At 44.0% G+C, this 22,500-nt stretch overlaps 1 protein-coding gene across 1 annotated transcript in view; it reads right to left on the reverse strand.

Annotated features, from left to right (window-relative positions):
- Positions 1-6: 6 nt before the first annotated feature.
- ptprt (protein tyrosine phosphatase receptor type T) overlaps positions 7-22,500 on the reverse strand; it is a 150,133-nt gene continuing 127,639 nt past the window's right edge. The window contains exons 21-29 of the mRNA XM_060069948.1: positions 20,990-21,144; positions 18,975-19,110; positions 16,356-16,505; positions 15,232-15,405; positions 14,685-14,816; positions 12,853-12,978; positions 9,639-9,802; positions 3,901-4,036; positions 7-3,282 (exon numbers count right to left, since the gene is read on the reverse strand). Of these exons, the coding sequence (XP_059925931.1) occupies positions 3,229-3,282; positions 3,901-4,036; positions 9,639-9,802; positions 12,853-12,978; positions 14,685-14,816; positions 15,232-15,405; positions 16,356-16,505; positions 18,975-19,110; positions 20,990-21,144 (1,227 nt within the window). The 3' untranslated portion in view covers positions 7-3,228. The remainder of the gene's footprint in view (positions 3,283-3,900; positions 4,037-9,638; positions 9,803-12,852; positions 12,979-14,684; positions 14,817-15,231; positions 15,406-16,355; positions 16,506-18,974; positions 19,111-20,989; positions 21,145-22,500) is intronic.

The following is a 22,500-nucleotide window of genomic DNA, read 5'->3' on the forward strand; positions in this document are numbered from 1 at the left end:
GCATCACCAGAACTAAATCATTTTGCGAGACATTAATAATAATGATAATAATAATAATAATATAATAATATTTAGAACCATCGTTATTATATCAAAGTAAAGAGCAAAGTCCAGAAAAAAAAGCACAAAATGTATGAACGAACAACAGGTATCAAAACGCAATGAAATAAAGCTTAATATTTGAAGAAAAAAATAAGAAATATTCCTTTAGGCAATCACAAAGTCTTTCCTTAAATGAGTTACTGCGATTACGATAGTTCAGTTATAAGCCCTGGCTGAGACCTCAACAACAAGGACAACGGCACAGGGAAACCCAAACCACAACAGAACGCCTTTGGATCGACCGTAACGTTGCACCCCCAACCTCTGGAAGGTTATATACAAATGAAATCATGGGACGAAGGCTGTGGTCGATTAGCAAGGTGATGGACGGGATGTTGAAGGAGTATCGACAACTGCTCTGACACCAGGATGAACCAGGGACAGACCACCACTACTGTCCACGTTGTCCTTGTCCTCCTATTGAGCTGTGTCACTCTTCGAAGATGACACTCTTTTGTTCCAAGGTGGAACGATTGGCCTCCTTAAACCAAGGTTCGAAAGAGTTCCGTTTCAGCTTTTTCCTTAGGTAGAAATAATGTGATTACGCGTTATGCAGATAAACTGAATTATTTTGTGGAACTGTCCTTCGATCACTCTGTAAAAGATCCTGAACCTCGATTTCTGACGTTGTGGCGGACGGAACAAAATCCCCCATTAAACATTGTTGAAGTATCAAAAATAAATAATAGCAATAATAATAATATTAAATTTCTGTTTACATCATGAAAACCTTGTAAAATACATAGCTAAATGCGGTCAAGTGTTCATTAAAAAAAAGTAAAAGAATAAAGAAAAGGCATAAGGAAGCTGAGACGGATGGCAGTGTATCACAGCACATGTGACCATCTGTCTTCATTAGCAGGAGGGGACTGGGACATACAGATTCACTCCAACACAACTGGAAGGGTGTTACCGTGATCAGCTGTATCATTATCCCAAATAATATCTCTCCCTTTCTCCCTCTCTGCTCTTATGTCTCTCAATCCGTCCCTCTCCATCTCCTTCCGTCTCTCTTATCTCTCCCTCTACCTTTGTCCCTCTCTCTCTCTCTCTCCCAATCTGTCTCTCTCCCCCCTCGCTTACATCCTGTATTTGGCTCCTCATTGACAAGCTCCTCCTCCTCCTGCCTTCAACAGGAGCTCTTCATTCCCATCTTGAGGTTTAGGAGAACATCGTGGTCAGCGGATGACCACTTCCCTCTCAACCTTCAACCTTCAACCTTACCTCAACAACACATCAAAAGGGGCCCCTTGTATTTATTATTATAGATGATGTTCTTCAGTCGTAATGGCAGGTGGCACAGGGAGCTCTGCAGAATAACTTTCTAAAAGGTGATGATGAACCAAAGAGACCGATCGATGGGTGTTGTTCCCTCTGAGCTAGACGCCTACCCTCTCCATTCCCATCTCCCTTCTTTGTTCTCCTCTCTCTTTCTCACTCTCTCATTCAAAACATCTCAAAGAAAGCCTCAAAGCCAACAAGTTATTTTGTAAAGACACGATCAACAACACAACATGTTTTACCATGCTAATACCATACAGTTAGCAAGGAACTAAAACTGAAGCAGACTGTTGAAAACAATACAAGAAAACATGTACAGTTGAAAGACACTTCTTCTGTAAGAACATTTTGGAGTGAGAAGCTTTAGCGATGGGTTTGAGTCTGGGTGTTCGTTTGTTTGACTGTGGTTGTCTAATCTTATTTACAGAAGTGGTGTTTGCACGCTGCAAGATTTCAATAACATCATCTGGCTGTTAGATCATTTACCATTAGTAAATTATCATTAGTTTAAAATGCTAAATTCTTTCTGAGGTTGGCTTTTGAGGACTTGTTGTGTTTTGAACATATTTGCAGACATATTTTTGTGATTTACTGTGATTTACATGTACACATGTAAATAAGTACTATGTTTTTATGAAGCTGAAATTAGAAATTATTGTTGGTTGCGTAATGTGTAATCAAAAAAACACAAGAGCGAATCGAAATGTTGCTGTGCTGCAGGTTGGATTAACAAAACATATTACAATCAACATATAACATAAGGTCCTATTTTCATATTGAGCTGCAGCCAGTGATGTCAACGCAGAACGCCTCTTCAAACCCTTTTGTTCTCATAAATCATTTATTTTTGCCGCCAGTGTTAATCTTGCCTGCTTTTTTAATAAATAAATACATATGCTTCTATGATAAAATAATCTACAGAAAATACTTGAGTAACGGGAAATTCAACTGGAAACAGAGCATAAATAAACAACATTATAGCGATTGGCCAACAGCGTGAGCTAGCAGCCTAAGCTAACAGTGTTAGCTTAGATTTTAGCCAGAAGAGGTAACAGCTTATCAGACGGGACGTTTTTGTGTAATCTTGCAGTGTACACTCAACCTTTGCAGGGAAACAACATTCAAGGCGTAGAATATATCTAAAAAGAAAATACTGTACAAAAGCCACAACACAGCCCAGCAGAGGACAGAGTACAAGAAAAAGAGGCTTTTTAACATCTGGGTTTTTAGCTTTTTTTGTTGTTTAGGTATTTTTTTTACACGATAACATTTTTTATGTCTTTCAGTTTACTTTGTACAAGCAAGTAAAGTCCTCGGTATGCAGGGTGCCCATCCCCCACTCTTCCCCCCCCCCCCCCCCACACACACACACACACACACACACACACACACACACACACACACACACACACACACACACACACACACACACACACACACACACACACACACACACACACACACACACACACACACACACGTGTTTATGAGTAGTGTCCTTTTTTATATTTTGTCCAAGGTTTTGGGCGAATTTTTACGTGCACATACGTGCACATATACACACAGTAATGTATGCAAGGATCACAAGCATGCCCTCACATGAACACTCTCGGACGCACACACACACACACACACACACACACACACACACACACACACACACACACACACACACACACACACACACACACACACACACACACACACACACACACACACACACACACACACAGGCTGGTTCTGAGTCAACAGGAAGCATAATTCCGCTTCCTACGTCCCAGTATTGAGTTTGACAGGCAGCATCGATGGCCAATCAGGTGAATTTGGCGAGGGGGGAGGAGGCAATCAGAAGGAGCTGAGTGCTTCCAGGGCAACCTCATAGCAGAACTTGTACTGCTCCTGTGAAGGCACAGAAACAACCAAAAGCAAATTTAAAGTCAAGAAAAAAAGAAACTGTTATGTGTTTCAAGAGTATGAGTGTAATGTGATTACGTGTGTATGTGTTTGAGTGTGTTTATGTGTGTGCAACTACAATGTGAGTGTGCGTATACAGTTTGTTTTTTGTTCACAAAGAGTTTGTGTATGTGTGTGTATGTGTGTTTATAACTTGTATGTGTACAGTGTGTGTTAATAAATAGTGTGTATGTGTGTGTGTGTGTGTGCATATAAGATGTATGTGTATACAGTACGGGTTTTTAAATAGTGTGTGTGATTTTATCACATGTATGTGTATGTGTAAAATGTTTGTGTCTGTAGTGTGTTTGTATATATAGTGTGTGTGTGTGTGTGTATGTGTGTGTGTGTGTGTGTGTGTGTGTGTGTGTGTGTGTGTGTGTGTGTGTGTGTGTGTGTGTGTGTGTGTGTGTGTGTGTGTGTGTGTGTGTGTGTGTGTGTGTGTGTGTGTGTGTGTGTATAACGTGTATGTGTATACATTGGGTATTTCTTTGTATATAATGTTTGTGTTTGCTTGTATACAACATGAGCGTGGGCGTATATGCCGCGTGTGTGTCGGCTGACCATGGACTCCACCATGTTGGTCTTGTTGTTCCTCAGGGTCTTCACGGTGTGGAAGACGTCCACAATGTTCTGCTGCCGGATCATCTCACTGATGCTGCACACGGCACAGAAGGTCCCGGATCGCCCCCCGCCCGTGCTAGAGAGGGAGAGAGAGCGAGAGAGAGCGAGAGAGAGAGGGAGAGACTTAGAGTTTTTACTCACTTCTAACGGAACACAGATACACTTTACCTCACCAACTCGACACACCAGTCATTTGCCGTCAAACAGAAAGGCACAGAGAATCAAGGCCCCAGTATTTTCAAAACAGATTCCAAATTGGTGTGCTGGGCCTGTTGGTGGAACCGATGTGGAAGGCAGGGATATTGACACACCTTGGTACAATACAGTCACTGTGATGCGTCGGCTGTTACTTTAATAAATGGAGTCTCTATGTCTGACATGTGTCATTACCAACGTCAAAACTACCATAATCATCAAGTCCACCAGCAACAACAGCATTTCACCAGCATCACCAGCACCATCTCACCTTCACCAGCACCATCACCCCCACTGTCATCAACACCTTCTTCACCTCCACCAGCACCACCGCAATTATTACCTCCACCAGCACCATCTCACCACTTTCACCACCTCCTCCACTATCACAACCACTATCCTCACATTCAACAACACCACCATTACCTCCACCACCCCATCATGACCACCATCAGCAACTTTGTCATCATCGAATTTAGCAATAAATAAATAAAAAGAAAGACAAAAATGAGAGGAAAGACATGGGGAAGACAAGGAAGAGTAAAAGAAGGAAACATCTGAAGAATGATGAATGAGGGACCCTGAGAGAGAGCTGGCAGAGAGAGAGACAGGAAGAGAAGTTTGATGCGGGAGGGAGATGGTTACAACAAAAACTGAGACGGAGAGGTATGCAAAATGACAGCTGTCCTCCTTCCTTCACAGCTTCCCCAATGTTAACGTCTTTACCTTGAAGAACCTCAGCAATTTATACTTCTTTCTCTCAACACTCAAAAAGTATATTATGCCACTTTACTTTGCCTTAAACAAACGGTTTCCTGTGCTCAAGTTAACAAGATCGCTGTTGTGTTGATACTATTTAGTCCCCTGCAAATTGGACCAATGGCATGTTGTTAAACGTGTTAAATGTTTAGTTTAACGTGAAACGTTGCATTCATGAGTAACACTTGGGGGATGGTGGCATTTAAGTGGACACAGGAGGAAGACTTTAGAGTAAATACACCATTTCAAGCTTCTAAAGGTGATAAATGACTGATGCGGATCTAAATCTGAATAACGCAATACCTTTATGTATGCTGGAGGGTATTTATGTTAGCTAATGGGTCTTTCAAAATGTGGGCTAAACTTGTAGCTTCATACAGAAGAATGGTTCACATGGTTGCTAGGCGACCAGAATGAACTGGGTTCTGTCAATTACAGACGGAAATTGCCAGCCAGACCAAATGTATTCGTATTTTAAACAAGGGATAATCATAATTTATGTATTCATAATAGCTGAATAGACCCGGAAAATGTATCCACATATAAAGTTGTTAGAACATTTTCTTTGATCATATATCACAGCCAGACAGGTTCTGTATCAGGTAAGACATTTTTTAACTAAGTTTTTATAAGGTATAAATATGACAAAGCTGGAAGTACAGCTAGTACGTTGGTGATGGTTGGGATCAGGTAATAGGTTAGAGATTCTTTGGTTCAGGTGTACGTTTAGAAATGATTAAATTTAAGCATTGGGTAAGATATGGTTATTTTGGTATAAGGTTAGAGATGGGTTAGGTCTCTGGTTAGGGAAAGCATCTTGACAGTTTTATAGTAAGTTGCCTCTGCGTTGTATGGTTGGCCCTGTATTGTATAGTGTTCCCTGTATTGAATAGTTTCCCATGTACCGTAAAATGGCCCCTGTATCCTATAGGGTTCCTTGTACTACTTAGTGGCCCCTGTATATAAATACATTTTATTATTATTATTATTATTATTATTATTATTATTATTGTATAGTGTTCCCTGTACTGTATAGTGTTCCCTGTACTGTATAGTGTTCCCTGTATTATATAGTGTTCCCTGTATTGTATAGTGTTCCCTGTATTGTATAGTGTTCCCTGTACTGTATAGTGTTCCCTGTATTATATAGTGGCCCCTGTATTGTATCATGTTCCCTGTACTGTTTAGTGTTCCCTGTACTGTATAGTGTTCCCTGTATTGTATCGTGTTCCCTGTATTCTATAGTGTTCCCTGTATTCTATAGTGTTCCCTGTACTGTTTAGTGTTACCTGTACTGTTTAGTGTTCCCTGTATTGTATCGTGTTCCCTGTATTCTATAGTGTTCCCTGTATTGTATAATGTTACCTGTACTGTTTGGTGTTCCCTGTATTATATAGTGTTCCCTGTACTGTATAATGGCCCCTGTATGTGTCTAATCGTTCCAATGCAGAGGCTAATCAGACAAGAAGTGTGTATTAAATACCATCCCCCTGTAACCTTCAGGAGGAAGAGGGGAAGTAAAAAAACAAGCTATTCTCATCACGTATTGATCAGACCATCATGTTCCTCCTTATCTCTGGTATTACGGAGTCTCTTGGATCGATGAGGGGGTCTGATTATCTCTGGGAGCGGTCGCTAGCTGGGAGCAGATGGAGCATGTCCCTATCGCCAACATTTCACCTGCTTTTAGCCGCGCAGAGGATTAAATTACTGCCGACAAGCCAGCAGGTTAAACCCAAGAAGAGGAATGTTTAATCGTTAAAACGTAGTCCCCGATAAAAGAGGTATGATTATCTTGAGATTATCTTATCCTTGCTTTTTATACGCATGTAAACACCCATTTAAAGTTTACTAGACAATCTGATTACTCCACCAGAGCAGCTCTGTCTGTATTGGTTAGAGAGGGAATTGATTCCTTGAGGTTGCAGAAATGGGATCTTAAGAGTGATGATTGTCTGAGCAAACCTATTCACACACAGTTCACACATATTTTTGGCCAGATATGAAAGCCCCAGAATTTACAAGGTATTTTCGGTAAAGGAAGGTCTTTATCCTCCTGTCTTGAAGGGCTGGGACTTTACGATCACCAAACTAATACCTAATAGCAGTTATTTTCTAAGCTCACAACCGTAACCTCTCTGTGAGAGCACTACAACCATCTCATACCAGAGAGAGACAGAATTTGATGAGGAAACACCGTTGTGAAGGAAGTGAAGTGAAGTTGAACTTTATAAAGATGTTTTATTTATTTTTTCAATTTCATGCATCCAGTATTTTTGTAACACAGGCCCCTCATTCTCTGGTCCAGTGATATTCTCCTCAGGGGTGAGTTCAGCTGTATTGATCAATGACCTCACAGCAATGAGCTGATGAACTGCTGGAGACAAGAGAGAAAGAGAGACAGTGCCGCAAATAGGTAGCTAGTTTGTGACTCCACAAGATGCCACAGTTTTAGAACAGTGATTTGAGAGCTGTGGATGGGTGGATAAGTTAAGCCCTTGTGTCCAAAGCCGCCAGGGCCATTAGTGAGCCAGCAGAGGTTTGTTGTCAGAATGCATCACTGCTACCTTGCACTGCAGCCAAGATACAACACCGTTACCAATCTACAACGCTGTGGCCAAGATACACCACTGCGACCAAACGACAACACTGTAGCCCACATGCAACACCGCAACCAAACTACAACGCTGCAGCCAAGATACAACACGTTACCAATCTACAGAAACCGTGGCCAAGATACAACACTGCGACCAAACTACAACACTGCAGCCCACATGCAACTCCGCAACCATCTACAACGCTTTGGCCAAAATACTACACCGCATCAAACTACAAGGCTGCAGCCAAACTACGACGCTGCAACCAAACTTCAACGCTGTGGCCAAAATACTACACCGCAACCATACTTCAACGCTGCAACCAAAATACTACACATCCACCAAACTACAACACCGCAACCAAACTACAACGCCCCGACAAAAAATATCAGAGCCGTGCTAATCCCGACCAGCAGAAATGGTTTAAAGTGTATATATAGTAAGAGTGAATAGAAGAACCGACAGGTAGCTGAAACCTTAGCAAGGTGCTGTCCAATGCATACCACATTACCACATTATTGCATTGAACATCATTTGAATGCGTCTGCACCACAGCCTATGTGTGCCACACCTGCCTATGTTGCTAGGGGTTCCATGGTGTACCTTTCAGTGTAGTTTCGGCAGTTTCAGACCCAAAGGAAACAAATCAATACCAATTCTGATTGGCTCAATGAGCTCTGACACAGGAAGCTGATTGGATAAGCACCAGTGAAGTGCTTCAGGCAATTTTGGAAAGTGAGATTGTGAGTGTAACCATGTTGTGCGCGTGACTGCGTATATGTATAAATGTGCTTGTGAGTGTGTAAATGTGCGTGTGTGTGTCTGTGTGTGTGTGTTTCAATAGGTGCATGAGGGTGCATTGTGTGTCTTTATTATGCAGCGATAACAGCGATATATGATACCTAGAAACTGTATACCACACCCTGCAGCAAATATATCACATCAAAGGTGTGTGTGTGTGTGTGTGTGTGTGTAAATGTGTGTGAATGTATATGTGCGTTTGTAGGTGTATGTGTGTTTGTGTTTAAGTTAAGCATCAGTTACAGCTAGCTTGCCATGCTATCCAGCGGTTAGCCTGAGAAAGTATCCAGCTAACCGTTAGCCTGCAGTGCTATCAGCCAACAGGGTGTAGGTTCTTACCTGTGAGGTGCCGAGAGGTTAAATGGTGTGTGTGTGTGTGTGTGTGTGTGTGTGTGTGTGTGTGTGTGTGTGTGTGTGTGTGTGTGTGTGTGTGTGTGTGTGTGTGTGTGTGTGTGACCGATGGTGTGGACTTGCAGAGATAGAGGATGCATAAAAACAATATACCACACACCGCAGCAAATACATCACCGAACAGGTGTGTGTTTGTGAGAGTGTGTTCCGTGTGTGCATCCGCATATGTGTGTGTTGTGTGTGCATTCTCTTCGTAGAACATAGGGGTACTGCATCATTCTTAAGTGTATCTCATATCATTTCTCTGGGGACCAGCACACACATGCGACTGGAACACAGCATATTTGTCACTGGAGGCTCACTGTAGGGGTTTCTCTATCCTCGCGTGAAAGGTGTTTGTGGGGCCCAGAGTTTGGGCCCACTTTACTTATTATTCTGTAACCCTTTTGTTTTCAGGAGGGCATTGTTAGTGTATATATTTATTCACAAAACTATCTCATATCAAATATCAGATACATATAAAATACATTGTTAAATGTTTAATATATATTATAAAATAAATCGTCAAATGAAAACATGTGTGTGTGTGTGTGTGTGGGTGTAGTGCTTGCGTGTGTGTGCGTGTTTGTGTATGTATGTGGATGTGTATGCATGTACTGCATGTGTTTGTTAGTATGTGTGTGTGTTTGGTATTTTTGTGCATATATGTCTGTGTGTATAATTGTGTGTGTGTAAGTAGGTGTGTGTGTAAGTATGTGTGTGTGTAAGTATGCGTGGGTGTGTGTGTGTGTGTGTGTGTGTATGTGCGTGTAACATGTGTGTGTGTTTGTTTAAGGGTATATAGTGAATGTGAGCACGTGTAGGTATGTGTGTATATTTAAATGTATGTGCGTGCGTGCGTGTGACCGTGGGTGCGTGTGTGTGTGTGTGTGTGTGTGGGTGGGTTGGTGTGTGTATGGATGTGTATTTACTTACAGACAGTGAACGACTGTTCGTCCATCCCCTCCATCATACTGTTCCTGCCACTTGGACAGCCTCCTGACCAATTGGAGGATAGATCTCTTGGAAAGGGGCGTGTCCCTGTAGGCTGGCCAGCCAATGAACTGAAAGTGCTGGACCAGGCGATAGCCATCTTGAGGCTGTCGGAGGAATGAGAATAAAACATTTCATATTTAAGGCCCCAGTCGCCCATATCTCTAATCTTCTTCAGCTTAGGTTTGTATCGCTGCTTTTTGTATCCAGTGTGCATAGTTAAAGTGATAACAAATGTTTTCGAGTCAATCTGTAGATACATGCATATTAAAAAAAGCCAATATCCGTAGCTGGATGTTATTCATGCTAGATATCTAGGATTAGAAATGCTGTTGATCACAACTAATTAACCAATGCTGCTTATCATAAGCTTGACCAATCACAAATGTATCGGTTATTTTTTCCCGGTCTCACACATTACATAATATGAAAAAATAAACGCCTGACATATTTCACAGAGGTGTCCACAGGTCACTCATAACAGCAATTATTAATGTGTTACTTTCATGTACCAGGGCATGATACGAGCCTAGTGACATTAACCTGTGCCCAACACATAGCAGACCCATCATTTGTGCATGAGCGACAACAATGTTAAAATGGGGTTAGCACAATGTTCAATGCCTTTTTCCTGGCTGAACCACTTTGTCCACACCGTTAATAGTCGGCCCGCTTCGTGCATTCGCTTGGAAAAATGCTATTGAATGAAATTATATTTGATCAAACTGTCAGGGACAATACAGAAGGCCGAATCAAAGCAGTATGACACTCGTTTGCCCAGAAGAAAGACCCTGTTGGATAGATAAAACTATATTATGGCCAGGGCCGGTCCATATTGGAAAATCTTAAAACTGCATTTACCGGTAATCATTGTAAATAAAATATTTTCTTCAGCAAACTTGATGGATGACTAATAACTACATACATTTTACATTTCTAATCAAATGTCCCCGTTTGGAATGAGGTGACAAGGGACATTAAATATTTTATCAAATATTATATGCAAACCTAAAAAAACAGTTTATTTACCATTTCTATCTTTCCTTAATAAATTATTCAGCATTTTATTAAAAGCTACATTACTTAATCTTAATTCCAAAATCAGGTTTATTTGTACTTTCTCTATTTCTTATTTCTTATTCAGTATTTGAAGAAAAAAATGAGCATTGTTGGATCTACCTTTCTCTTTGTTTTTTGTTTTTTTAAGACCTTGAGAAACAACCATATGGAGGTCTTATTGTTGGGTTTAAAGCAGCAGCCAGAAGATCGTATTGGACCTGCACTTGTTTGAGGGATCCAGCCTCCATTTTGTAAAAAATCCCCAGCCAGGCTCTGATTGGCTGATCTGGTGTTATGGTGCTCCATAGAGAGCAAGGCACAGACACACACACACACACACACACACACACACACACACACACACACACACACACACACACACACACACACACACACACACACACACACACACACACACACACACACAGAAACAACCCCCCCCCCCCCACACACACACACACACACAGACAGAAACACACACACACACACACACACAGAAACAACCCCCCCCCCCCCACACACACACACACGCACACAGACAGAAACACACACACACACACACACACACACACACACACACACACACACACACACACACACACACACAGAGAAACAACCCCCCCCCCCCCCCCCCCCACACACACACACACACACAGAAACACACACACACACACACACACACACACACACACACACACACACACAACATACACATACACACACACTTATAAACACAAAGTCTACATACACAAATGCACTCACACACAAAAACAAAGGAAACACGCACACACGATAAAGGCACTTCCCTAACCTCCTGTCCTATTATCCTCCCTCTCTTTCTCTCTCTCTCTCAACATGTGGAGCAGCATGGGCCAGGTGATTAAGTGTGTGTGTGTGTGTGTCGGGAGGGGGGTGATGATATGAGCTATTTCACGCAAGAGTGGAGACGTGTGTATGTGTGTGTGTGTGTGTGTGTGTGTGTGTGTGTGTGTGTGTGTGTGTGTGTGTGTGTGTGTGTGTGTGTCCCAGGGAGTAAACAGAGCACTAAGAGAATAAGGAGCCGAAAAGAAGGAGAGAGGAGAGGGGGAAGAAAAGAGAGGATGGGATAAGAAAGGTGGAGGCTGAAATGTAGACAGGGGAGAGGAGTGACAAAACATCTCATCAGGTAAAATGGAATAAAATGTGGAGGGGAATAGGTAATGATGCTGATACTGAAGTCACTCACGCTTTTAATGTGAAGGAGTGTTGATGTTTGGCGGGGTGTGGGTCATTCACAAGGGTTTATGGGTTGTGTTCAAGTGTGTTAGTGTGCCTGTGTCAGGATGTGTGTGTATTTTAGGTGTGTGTTTTTTGTGAAGGAGTTTAATGTGTTTTAAAGATGTAATTTCTCCCGCTAGGGGTCTCTCAATCACAACAATAACAAAATAAGAAGTTTGATGACGCTGTGAATTTTATTCTTGTTATGTTTAGTCACTTAAAATCAAATCATACCATTTCATTCTATTGAAATAGTCACAAGTAAGCTATCTTAGCTATCGTTAGCGTTAACTCTCTATCTTACCATTACATGAGTCAACTTCCCATACAGTAGCAGTAAAGCCTATTTGCCAAATTAACTCATGGGGTAGCCCAACACTGTTATCCGTGGTGAAAACAATCATATTAAAAATAACTTCATGAGTGTGTTGAATGGTGTTGTAGTTAGAACGTTACCATACACATTAACTTTGTAGCTGGCATTAGCCACTTGTCATGGTAGCACATCGTAAAAGGCTAGTCTATAAATAATGTCTGTGCTGGACACTTGTTTCCCATTTTTACCTGAAGTTAGGGGGTGAAGGGTATATGACGGATTTGGACAGGCAACGTAACAAAACGACTCAACAAAATGTGTAACATAAGTCGTTCTGAGATCTTTGAATGGGGGAAAGTTACATCTATACCTTTAAAGTGAGTTAAAGAATGCGTAAGGCCTGTGTAAAGGGGAATGAGAAAGGGTGCGTTTGAGGCTGTAGTTGTACCTGCGCCATGTCGGTTAGGATTAGGCGTGTGGAGGTGAATATATAGGTACGTGTGTGTGTTACGGGGTGGGTCGTACCCGCGCCATGTTGCAGATCCTGAAGATCCGGTTGATGATGTCATCGTCGATGTCTGCAGAGATGAACTCAACCTGGACGGGACCGTAGCAACAGGAACTCTTCTCCGGCCAGTACTGCATACACAACTAGAGAGAGGGAGGGGGGAGAAAGGGGGGAGGAGGGAGAGGGAGGGATGTGGAGAGAGAGAGAGAGAGAGAGAGAGAGAGAGAGAGAGAGAGGGATAGGAGAGAGAGAGAGAGAGAGAGAGGGATAGGAGAGAGAGAGGAGAGAGAGAGAGAGGGATAGGAGAGAGAGAGGAGAGAGAGAGAGAGAGAGAGAGAGAGAGAGAGAGAGAGAGAGAGAGAGAGAGAAATATAATATTCCAAGGAGAGGGGTGAAAGAGGGAGGGAACGAGAGGGAGCAGAGAGAGTGACAGCAAGAGACACAGAGAGTGAGAGAGAAGGTAGAGGTGTTTAATACTCATACTGCCTGTCTTTGAAAACACAACAAAGAAAAACAGAAGCCTTAATAATGAGAACATGTTTTCACCCGAGTAATTCACACCTTTCATCAGGAAGATGCGGTGCTTTGACCTCACATTACTACAATTTTTCCCAGTTTTTTACTTTTGCACGCTGTCTCCGAAGGTTTTTCCAGCTGTTTGCACACAAACCGGAGGCTGCAGAATGAGTCTTTGGAAATAATTTCAGGAGAATTTGGCGAGGACTTCCACTGAATCGACACCAAGCAGCGCCCCCGCCAACTCCACGCTCATTCTTCATTAAATCCTTTTCCGCCAACAAATAAAGCCCCGTAAAAAAGAGCCAGCATCTAGGTATAATGCAACACGCTTTCTTTAATATTGATGTGCTTGCGTGTCCCAACTTCTTGAGTCAGACTCCTTATATATAACAAAAACCCTTAGTCCCTCCTCCTGGCTACGGCAAGCAACTCCTATTGGCCGACTGTGGTGTCCACATCTGCTCCAAGTTCTGAGCATGTGCATTAGCTTCAGGGCCATCGTGCCTGATTACTAGCGATGTATACACTGCAGCGTTATGGGTGACCAGAATAAATGCCCAAACCAAAGGTTTGGTGAGAAAGGAACACCCTGTTTAATTGTTATAAAAGAAACTGAACAGGTGAACTCAAACTACATGGTCGGAATGAAAGGCCTGTTTAATACAACAAAAGTTGTACTATCGTGAACAATCTGGTGTCTTCCTTCAAACCATCATTCCCCGTGCCTTCGCTCTTCTTCCCAAGCATCGCTTCGGTGACCCGCAATCCCAATCAGACTCTTCTTTCCTGTCTGGCCGCTCCTGGGGATTCTAGTTTAATCACGGGAACCATCTTCATTCGTAGAACGTAGCGATCCTCAATGACCCTGCCCTCTCATGATGTCACAACGCACACTGCTTGGAGACCAGGAGGGCTCATAAAACATCCAGCAGGAATCTGCATGCTCTTGTTCAGTGACCCACTGAGGGAGCCTTGAGCTTATTCCCCCCCCCCCCCCCCCCCCCCATGTTGAAAATAGAAACGTGAATGAATAACACCCACCACTTCAGCAGCCTTTTACAGTGTTGAGCCACTCGGTTGAAATGGAACACGTTGCTGTATAACTAGTTATTATAACACAACCATGAATATATAATGTATATTTATATTATATCCTGTGTGTGTATGTGTGTGTGTGTGTTTGTGTGTGCGGTGTCTATATTGTTGAGCCAGCATCGTATGTACTTATATTCAATATTCTCTATAGGCTATAATATATTTATATATAATTGTATGTCTTTATATTTGCATTGTATTGAATGCATTAAGTGAGGTTCTAAGATTCATATACCTGCGCGGCGTCCATCTCGTTGAGCATGACGATGGAGGAGCAGTTGTAATCAAACACCAGCCTCCAGAAGTCTGCCGTGGTGTTGGGCAGAGGATGCTGGGTAACGATGAAGGCGGCCGGCTGCTTGTGGCTCTGGGGGAGCAGAGGATCATGGGAAAAAAGTTCAATTGTTGATTATCTACTGCAGTTTTTGTTTATTGTCTGGATTAGGTTTTACTGGTATTGACATAGAAAATTGAAAGGCTGACAGTTAAAAATCTTATCTTAGCTAAATTACAATTTTGAAAACGTTCGAGGTTTGGGATCAGTCTAATGTTGTTAAAGTGACAGTGTATGTAAATAACAGTTGTACGGTAAGGATGTGAATTATCTCAGATCCAGCAGTCAGACAGCACAGAGCCGTAAACAACGAATAGCAAGGATTGGATTTACACCTTGTTTTCTAGTTAGTTTAGGAAGTACTTTACCTTATTTTGGTAAGTGCATAAAGCATTTAGAGAAGGATTAAGCATGAGAATAAAGGCGTAGAGAAAGAGACAATACTCACGTCCATGAGGGCAGCGTTGATGTAGTTGGAGCTCTCTCCATCCACAGATATGAGGAAGGGGAGGCATCGGTCTGCAGACAGGACGTCCATACTGCGGTTCTTGTCGTGGTTCCTGGGGAGCAGACCTACACTGCAGTCCTCCGGACGAACCCTAGGGGTCACTATGTTCAGAGTCTGGTAACGAGAGAGAGAGAGAGAGAGAGAGAGAGAGAGAGAGAGAGAGAGAGAGAGAGAGAGAGAGAGAAAACAGAAATAGAAGATAGTGGAATGTAAGTGTTGCCTCGGTGATACATGTCCAGGTGTAAAGACGTAAAGGGCAACTACCACTTCATGTTTATCAGAATAGTCCAATGGGCCTTTAGGGAGAGAATGTCCAAAACCCAACACACAGGAACAGAGGAAGGAGTGTCTGTGTAGGTGTGTGTATGTCTGTGCCTACATGTGTGTGTGTGTGTGGATGGGTGTGCATGAGGGTGTATGTGTGTCCACCTGGAACTCGTCCTTGACCTGGTTGGAGTTGGTCTGAGGGGTGAGCCCCCTGATGTTAAATGTTGTGTGTGTGAGTGTGTGTGTGTGTTGGTATGTGTGGGGTTGTTTGCCAGAGAGTGTGTGTATCTGTGTGGTTTTATTCCTGTAGAGTCTGTGTGGGTGTGTGAGTGTGTGTATGTGTGCATGCCTGCATGTGTTTGTATGGTTGGTTGCTCTGCATGCCTGTGTGTGTGTGTGTGTGTGTGTGTGTGTGTGTGTGTGTGTGTGTGTGTTTGTGTGTGGGTGTGTATGCATGTGTATGTGTGTGTGTGTGTGTGTGTATGTATCTGTGTGATTTTGTTCCTGTAGTGTCTCTGTGGGTGTCTTGTTGTGTGTGTGTATGCAACCCTGTGTGTGTGTGTGTGTGTGTGTGAGTGTGTCTCTGTGTGTGGGTGTTTGCATGACTGTGTGTATTTGTGTGTGTATGCATGCCTGTTTGTTATTTTGTGTGTGTATGGTTTCTTGTGTGTCTGAATGCCTGCGTGTGTGTGTTTGTGTGTGTACGCATGCCTGTGTGTGTGTGTGTGTGTGTGTGTGTGTGTGTGTGTGTGTGTGTGTATGCATCTGTGTGTATGTGTGTGTATGTGTGTGGGTACCTGGAACTCGTCCTTGACCTGGCTAGAGTTGGTCTGCGGGTCCAGCCTGCTGATGTTGTAGTAGACAGCTCTGAACTCACACACTGGGATGGCTGTGTTCCCACACAGACACGCCTCCAGGATGGCATCGTGCACAAACACATACTGCTCCTGGAGACAAACACAGGTGCACACGCACACACAAGCTGGTTAGGGGTGGGAGCGGAGGACCGAAAGCTCCTCTGTAGATAACAGCATGTTTCAGCACCGACCAATCAGATAGCTATGAAACAACCAATTAAACAACGGGACAGTGGCATCTCTCTCTCTCTCTCTCTCTCTCTCTCTCTCTCTCTCTCTCTCTCTCTCTCTCTCTCTCTCTCTCTCTCTCTCTCTCTCTCGCTCCCTCTCCCTCTCTCCCTCTCTCTCTCTCTCTCTCCCTCTCTTCCATTCTCTCTTGCATGCATGTTAATTGTTGCCCTTGTGGCCAGAGGACAGTTTTAAAAAGGCCACTATAATGACTTCTCGCACGCACCACACACACACACCGATTCACACACAACCACACACAAACTCATTCACGCGCACACACCGACACACAGACCCACACGCACACCCCTGTGTATTTAAAAGATTAATTGCTTTGTGTCACACAGAGTGGGATTAAAACAGCATGCAGGTCTGCTACAGCAATGACCCACACACACACACGCACACACACACACACACGATCGGCAGCCTCGATGTTAATACAGAGTTTACTAATGTATCCAAAGAGAAGTGAATCACAGTGGGCTCTGATACAAGTCATGAAAGGACATAAAGGCGGTAGGTGGCTTCTTGCTCTGCGATGCCTGCAGGTCGACCGTGGACATTGGCGATCGAACCAGAAACCTTTCGGCTAGGAATCAAACAACCTGACTATGGTTACCCTCCATAGCTGAAACCCTCCCCACTCTACAAGGCTTCGTTACCACGGCTACTTAAGGGGTAGTTTAAATACCATTAATTGACATGAATGAATGTAGTAATAAGCATTATTATATAGCATTAGCATAGGGCTTCGGGTTAGCATTTGGTCAACCAAAACCCAATTAAGTTTGGGTTAATCATAACCCAAATGCCCTAACCCTAACCCTTAGTTAACATGAACACTCTTAATATACATTAACACCATTAGGTTATGAGTAGAAGACACATTAGTTTACTGTTGATGGACTGCTAGTCAAGGCTTACTACTGCATTAACTCATGTTTATTCATGGTATAATAATGAACCCTTATCGTAAAGTGTGACAGAGGCGCTCGGTTGGGCTGGGAGGCGGTGTGGATTAACCTGCACTCAGCAGCTCAGCTCACCAACAGGGAGATACCCTGCCTCCACTGCACGAAACGGGATGTTTTCGGCATCAGCCGCACAGGGGATTATAAAAGGGCTGATTGCGCTGAATTCGCAGACGCAGGGAGGTTTGAGGTAGGAAAGGTGAGGGAAAATGGCTTCCGAGATAAAAGCAGCTCTTACTTCTTCAGATGGTCGTAGAGAAATGATTTATAGTAAAGTCTAAACTGATTAAATTCTTCATTTGATTCTACGTTTGCCAAAATAAGATGAACGGTGTTGATTTGGAACCTTTACAGACACTCTTTTACTGTTTACTGTTTATCACTTAAGGCTGAGTTTGTGTTAACAAATAATCACACACGCAGATCCCGCCCTCCAGCCACATGATTGGTCGAAACACATATGAAGCAAAATATATTTAAACTTGAAATGCCTTGAAGCCCCCTTCATCATACGTTAGATAAGTATTTAGAAGTCCGATATGTGAGACTAATCTAAAATAAACGAGGCTAAGGTAAACTAAGCTAAGATTAGACTAGCAAATAGAATAACATAACACAAGCGCTTAGCTTAGTAGAAAGATAATAGAAGATGCCGCAGTCTTTACTCCCATATCTGGTGTATTACTACATTCACCATTCTCTCCGTTCCACAAGGACGCGATGTACCGCGAGATCAACATGGAAGCTAATTATTAACGACAGCGAGGGGGGGTTCTGCAGGTGCTGTGGGGCTAAGGGAGGCCAACGAGCTCTGTTATGGATCAACAGGGGATTCTGGGCGGGCGTGGAGCCCAGGGTAGGGAAGACAACCTGGGGGGAGAATGAGGGAAACGTGGAGACCGGGCGATAGAGGTGCAAAAAGCCCCGAGCTGACGGTCACTTAACACACTGGATGTGTGTGTGTGTGTGTGTGTGTGTGTGTGTGTGTGTGTGTGTGTGTGTGTGTGTGTGTGTGTGTGTGTGTGTGTGTGTGTGTGTGTGTGTGTGTGTGTGTGTGCGCGCGTGTGTGTACACCTTTGTCTGCACCATGTTAACTATCTGGCTCCCTAGCTCTCTGATGTGTTTGTCCATCTGTGTGTTTGTGTGTGTATGTGCCTGTGTGTGTACACCTTTGTCTGCACCATGTTAACTATCTGGCTCCTCAGCTCTCTGATGTGTATGTCTGTGTTTGTGTGTGTGTGTGTGTGTGTGTGTGTGTGTGTGTGATTACCTCTGTCTGCACCATGTTAACTCTCTGACTCCTCAGCTCTCTGATGTGTATGTCTGTGTTTGTGTGTGTGTGTGTGTGTGTGATTACCTCTGTCTGCACCATGTTAACTCTCTGACTCCTCAGCTCTCTGATGCAGTTGAAGATGTCAACGACGCCTTCGTTCTCCGCCATGTCCAACATGATGTCCACCGCCATGAAGCAGCCAGTCCTCCCTGCTCCCGCACTGCACACGCACGTACACACACACACACACATTATTAAACACACTCTGAAGAAGAAGTATCAATAATTAAGACAACGAGAACAGCATTACCTGTGATAGAGTAGAGGAGAGAACAGGAGGAGGGAGGAGGAGAGAGGAAGAGAGCGGAGGAGGAGGAGGAGGAGGAGGATGGGGAAAGCTGGAGAAAGTAGAAATTAGGAGAGAAAAAACTGTGAGGGGAGAGATCAAAATAATGAGTGAGAGTGATTAGAGGTAAGACAGATGAACAGCAGGAGAGAATAGATGACATAAGTGAGAGGGACTGGAGGAGCAGGAGTAGGAGGAGGAGAGAGATCATTAGGATAGGTGAGCACGAGCAGAGGGGGAGGAGAGGGAGTAGAGGGGAGAGAGGGAGGAGAGGGAGTAGTAGACCACAGGCAAGTGAGGGATGGCCACAGGGAGGGAGGAGGAAAATACAGACTGATGCAGAACAAGAAGAAGCTGAACAGGGAGGGATGGAGAGAAAGATGGAGGGAGAGAGAGAAAGGGATGGGCAGAGGGAAGAAGTCTAAGCTATCTTTCACTTTGCATTTCCCCCAGAGAAGTCCAGAGATACCAAGAGAGGTGAAGGGGGAGGGAGAGAAAACGAGAGCGCGAGGGTGAGATAAAGTGGGAGAGCAGGAGAGAGAGTTAAAGAGAGATAAAGGGACACCGGGAGAGTGTGAGAAAGAGTGTGTGTGCGAGAGAGAAGCAGGGGGAGGGAGAGAAGGAGGGAGGTAGAGACATTGACAGATACATATGGAGAGAGAGAGAGAGAGAGAGAGAGAGAGAGAGAGAGAGAGAGAGAGAGAGAGAGAGAGAGAGAGAGAGAGAGAAAGAGAGAGAGAGAGAGAGAGAGAGAGAGAGAGAGAGAGAGAGAGAGAGAATCTCAACAGATTAGCTGTCAACCTCTGTGATTAATGTTGAGACCAAAACTCACTTGGACCTTTACGAGTTTGTGTGTGTGTATGTGTGTGTGTGTGTGTGTGTGTGTGTGTATGTGTGTGTATGTTTAAATGTCTTCTGACATAGGCTAATGGGCTGAGAGTGGCCTTGGAAATGAAAAGTGACTGCTGCAACTTCCTGTCTGCCTGTCCATCCAAGTCCTACACCTGCCTGTCTGTCTGTCTGTCTCTATGTCTGCCAGTCGGCAGTCCGTCTCTCAACCAGCAGCTATTCCATAGCGGGGTTATCTCTTGTGATAAAGGATCTCTCCCTGTCAGCCTCAGCTGTGGGAGCGGAGCAGGGCGATAACTCCCCGGACGATAACCCTCCCTGCCACCTGTCTGGGTAATGACCTTTAACACAAACTCTCACCTGACAACTTACGCACACGCTACCCCAGTTCACCCGTCTCTCCACTGTATCGTCGCCACGGGAACACCCTACACCCTAAACAAATGCCATGGAATAACTATGGCATTGCCATGGGAACCTCAAAAATCTGTACGATCGCAATGAGAACCTAAAACACCTATTCAATCGGCATGGAAACACAAACACCTATACCAATGCAGTGTTTTGTTCTCATATAGATGCTTTGTGCACGTGTTTGTGTGTGCGTGTGTGTGTGTGTGTGTGTGTGTGTGTGTGTGTGTGTGTGTGTGTGTGTGTGTGTGTGTGTGTGTGTGTGTGTGTGTGTGTGTGTGTGTGTGTGGGGGTTTGAGGTTGAGATACAGTCAGAAAGGAGGCATCGTATGAGCTGCACGGGGCAGGAGACAGAATGAGCGAGGGATGGAAGACAAGGAGTAAATAAAACAGAGACGGAATTCATACAGCTATATCTGTCCATGTAGATATATCTATAGATATAGATACGCATTCATGCATTTATATATGCATGTGTTCATGTGTGACCGACCTGCAGTGCACGGCGACGGGCCCCCCGTCGGGGGGGTTGAGGAACTTGACCTGGCGGATGAACCCCAGGAGGCCCGTGGCGTAGCAGGGCACGCCGTGGTCGGGCCAGCTGGTGAAGTGGAACTGACGGATCTCCCGAATCTCGTGGTGGCCCTTCTGGGAGGGACAGAGACCAGACAGAGCGCTCACTACCACTGGAGGCCCCGGAAAGCTGACAGGCATGATGGCTCTGGGGTGTGGTGCTTCTTTTTTTTTTTTACCGCTTTTTTTTCCTAAAAGATCGGCTTGTTCGTTTCTATACAGTGGAATTCTTGTCACAAAGCGAAGGTCGACGTCGTCGTGGTTACAAAAAACGTAAAAACTTAGACGGGAAACATCGAAAGGAGACGATCAATAAAATATACAAGACCCCACAATATCACTGGGAATGACTTGTGAGCTTGCGATAAATGTGCAGAGTGTACTGGCGGTGAAAGAGACAGGAGGGAATGGGAGGATTCAGATGGCTGACATGGTGGGGACACGGTTGGCTCCAGCATGCCTCCCTGAACACTCTGCCTCTGGGACATGGTGTGCTGGTTTCTGCTGTCCAGACAGCGTTTCACACTTCCACACACACACACACACACACACACACACACACACACGCACACACACACATCAGGGCGTTATACTGTAAGTGGTAAGAAGCTTAACCCTCTGTCGGACACAGCCATCAAAATCCACCACTTGCCAGACAGAGCTCCCACACACATCCCCAAACACATGGTGGCTCTAGACTTTAAGTGTCGTCGGATTTTAACCCTCTCGCAGACTTGGGTCATTAAAATTAAACCACTGGCCGGACAGAGCTCCACACATGCACACACACAGCATGGCATTATATATATAAGCGTGCTAGAAGCTTAACCTTCTCTCGAAACGCGCCTCATAGGCCGATCCAGTGAACACCAGCATGCTCCGTCGTTTGAAATAGTGGGGCGCACTGGGGAAGGGTAGCTCGCCGATAAAGGGGATTATTATAAGTGGGGGTGCATTCTTTAATCCATCCGTGTTCATGAGACGTTCGTTGTGGAGGTTGTTCCCCTGTTTGATAAAAGTAGGCGCTCACTCTTTTCGGAGAACGTTTGTATCCAAAACAAAACTATTGAGGTGCGGAAAAACCAGACACTGTTATTTTACGCTAATTATTTTTTAATGTAACTTTTAAAGTAAGTGGTACATTGCAACGTTGGTTTGTAGCACCAATTGCTATGAAGTTGTGTGACCAAAACTTATAAAAGATAGTAACAGATAATTATAGGTCTATAATAGTGGTCCACTTTGGACGCAATAGTAGGACTCTGTGTTGAGAAATGTATATCGACTATTGAGTACCTCCAGTACTGTGACCATGGTGACTATGACAAAGATCGCTCACTGCAATCGGTTACACTGATTTATTCGCAGGCTAGAGCATTAAAAAATCGACATTGGTGTGATTAAAATCAAAATGAAAGCTTTTTGTCTGTA

This window comes from Gadus macrocephalus, chromosome 13 (genome assembly GCF_031168955.1).
Source record: "Gadus macrocephalus chromosome 13, ASM3116895v1".
NCBI lineage: Eukaryota > Metazoa > Chordata > Actinopteri > Gadiformes > Gadidae > Gadus > Gadus macrocephalus.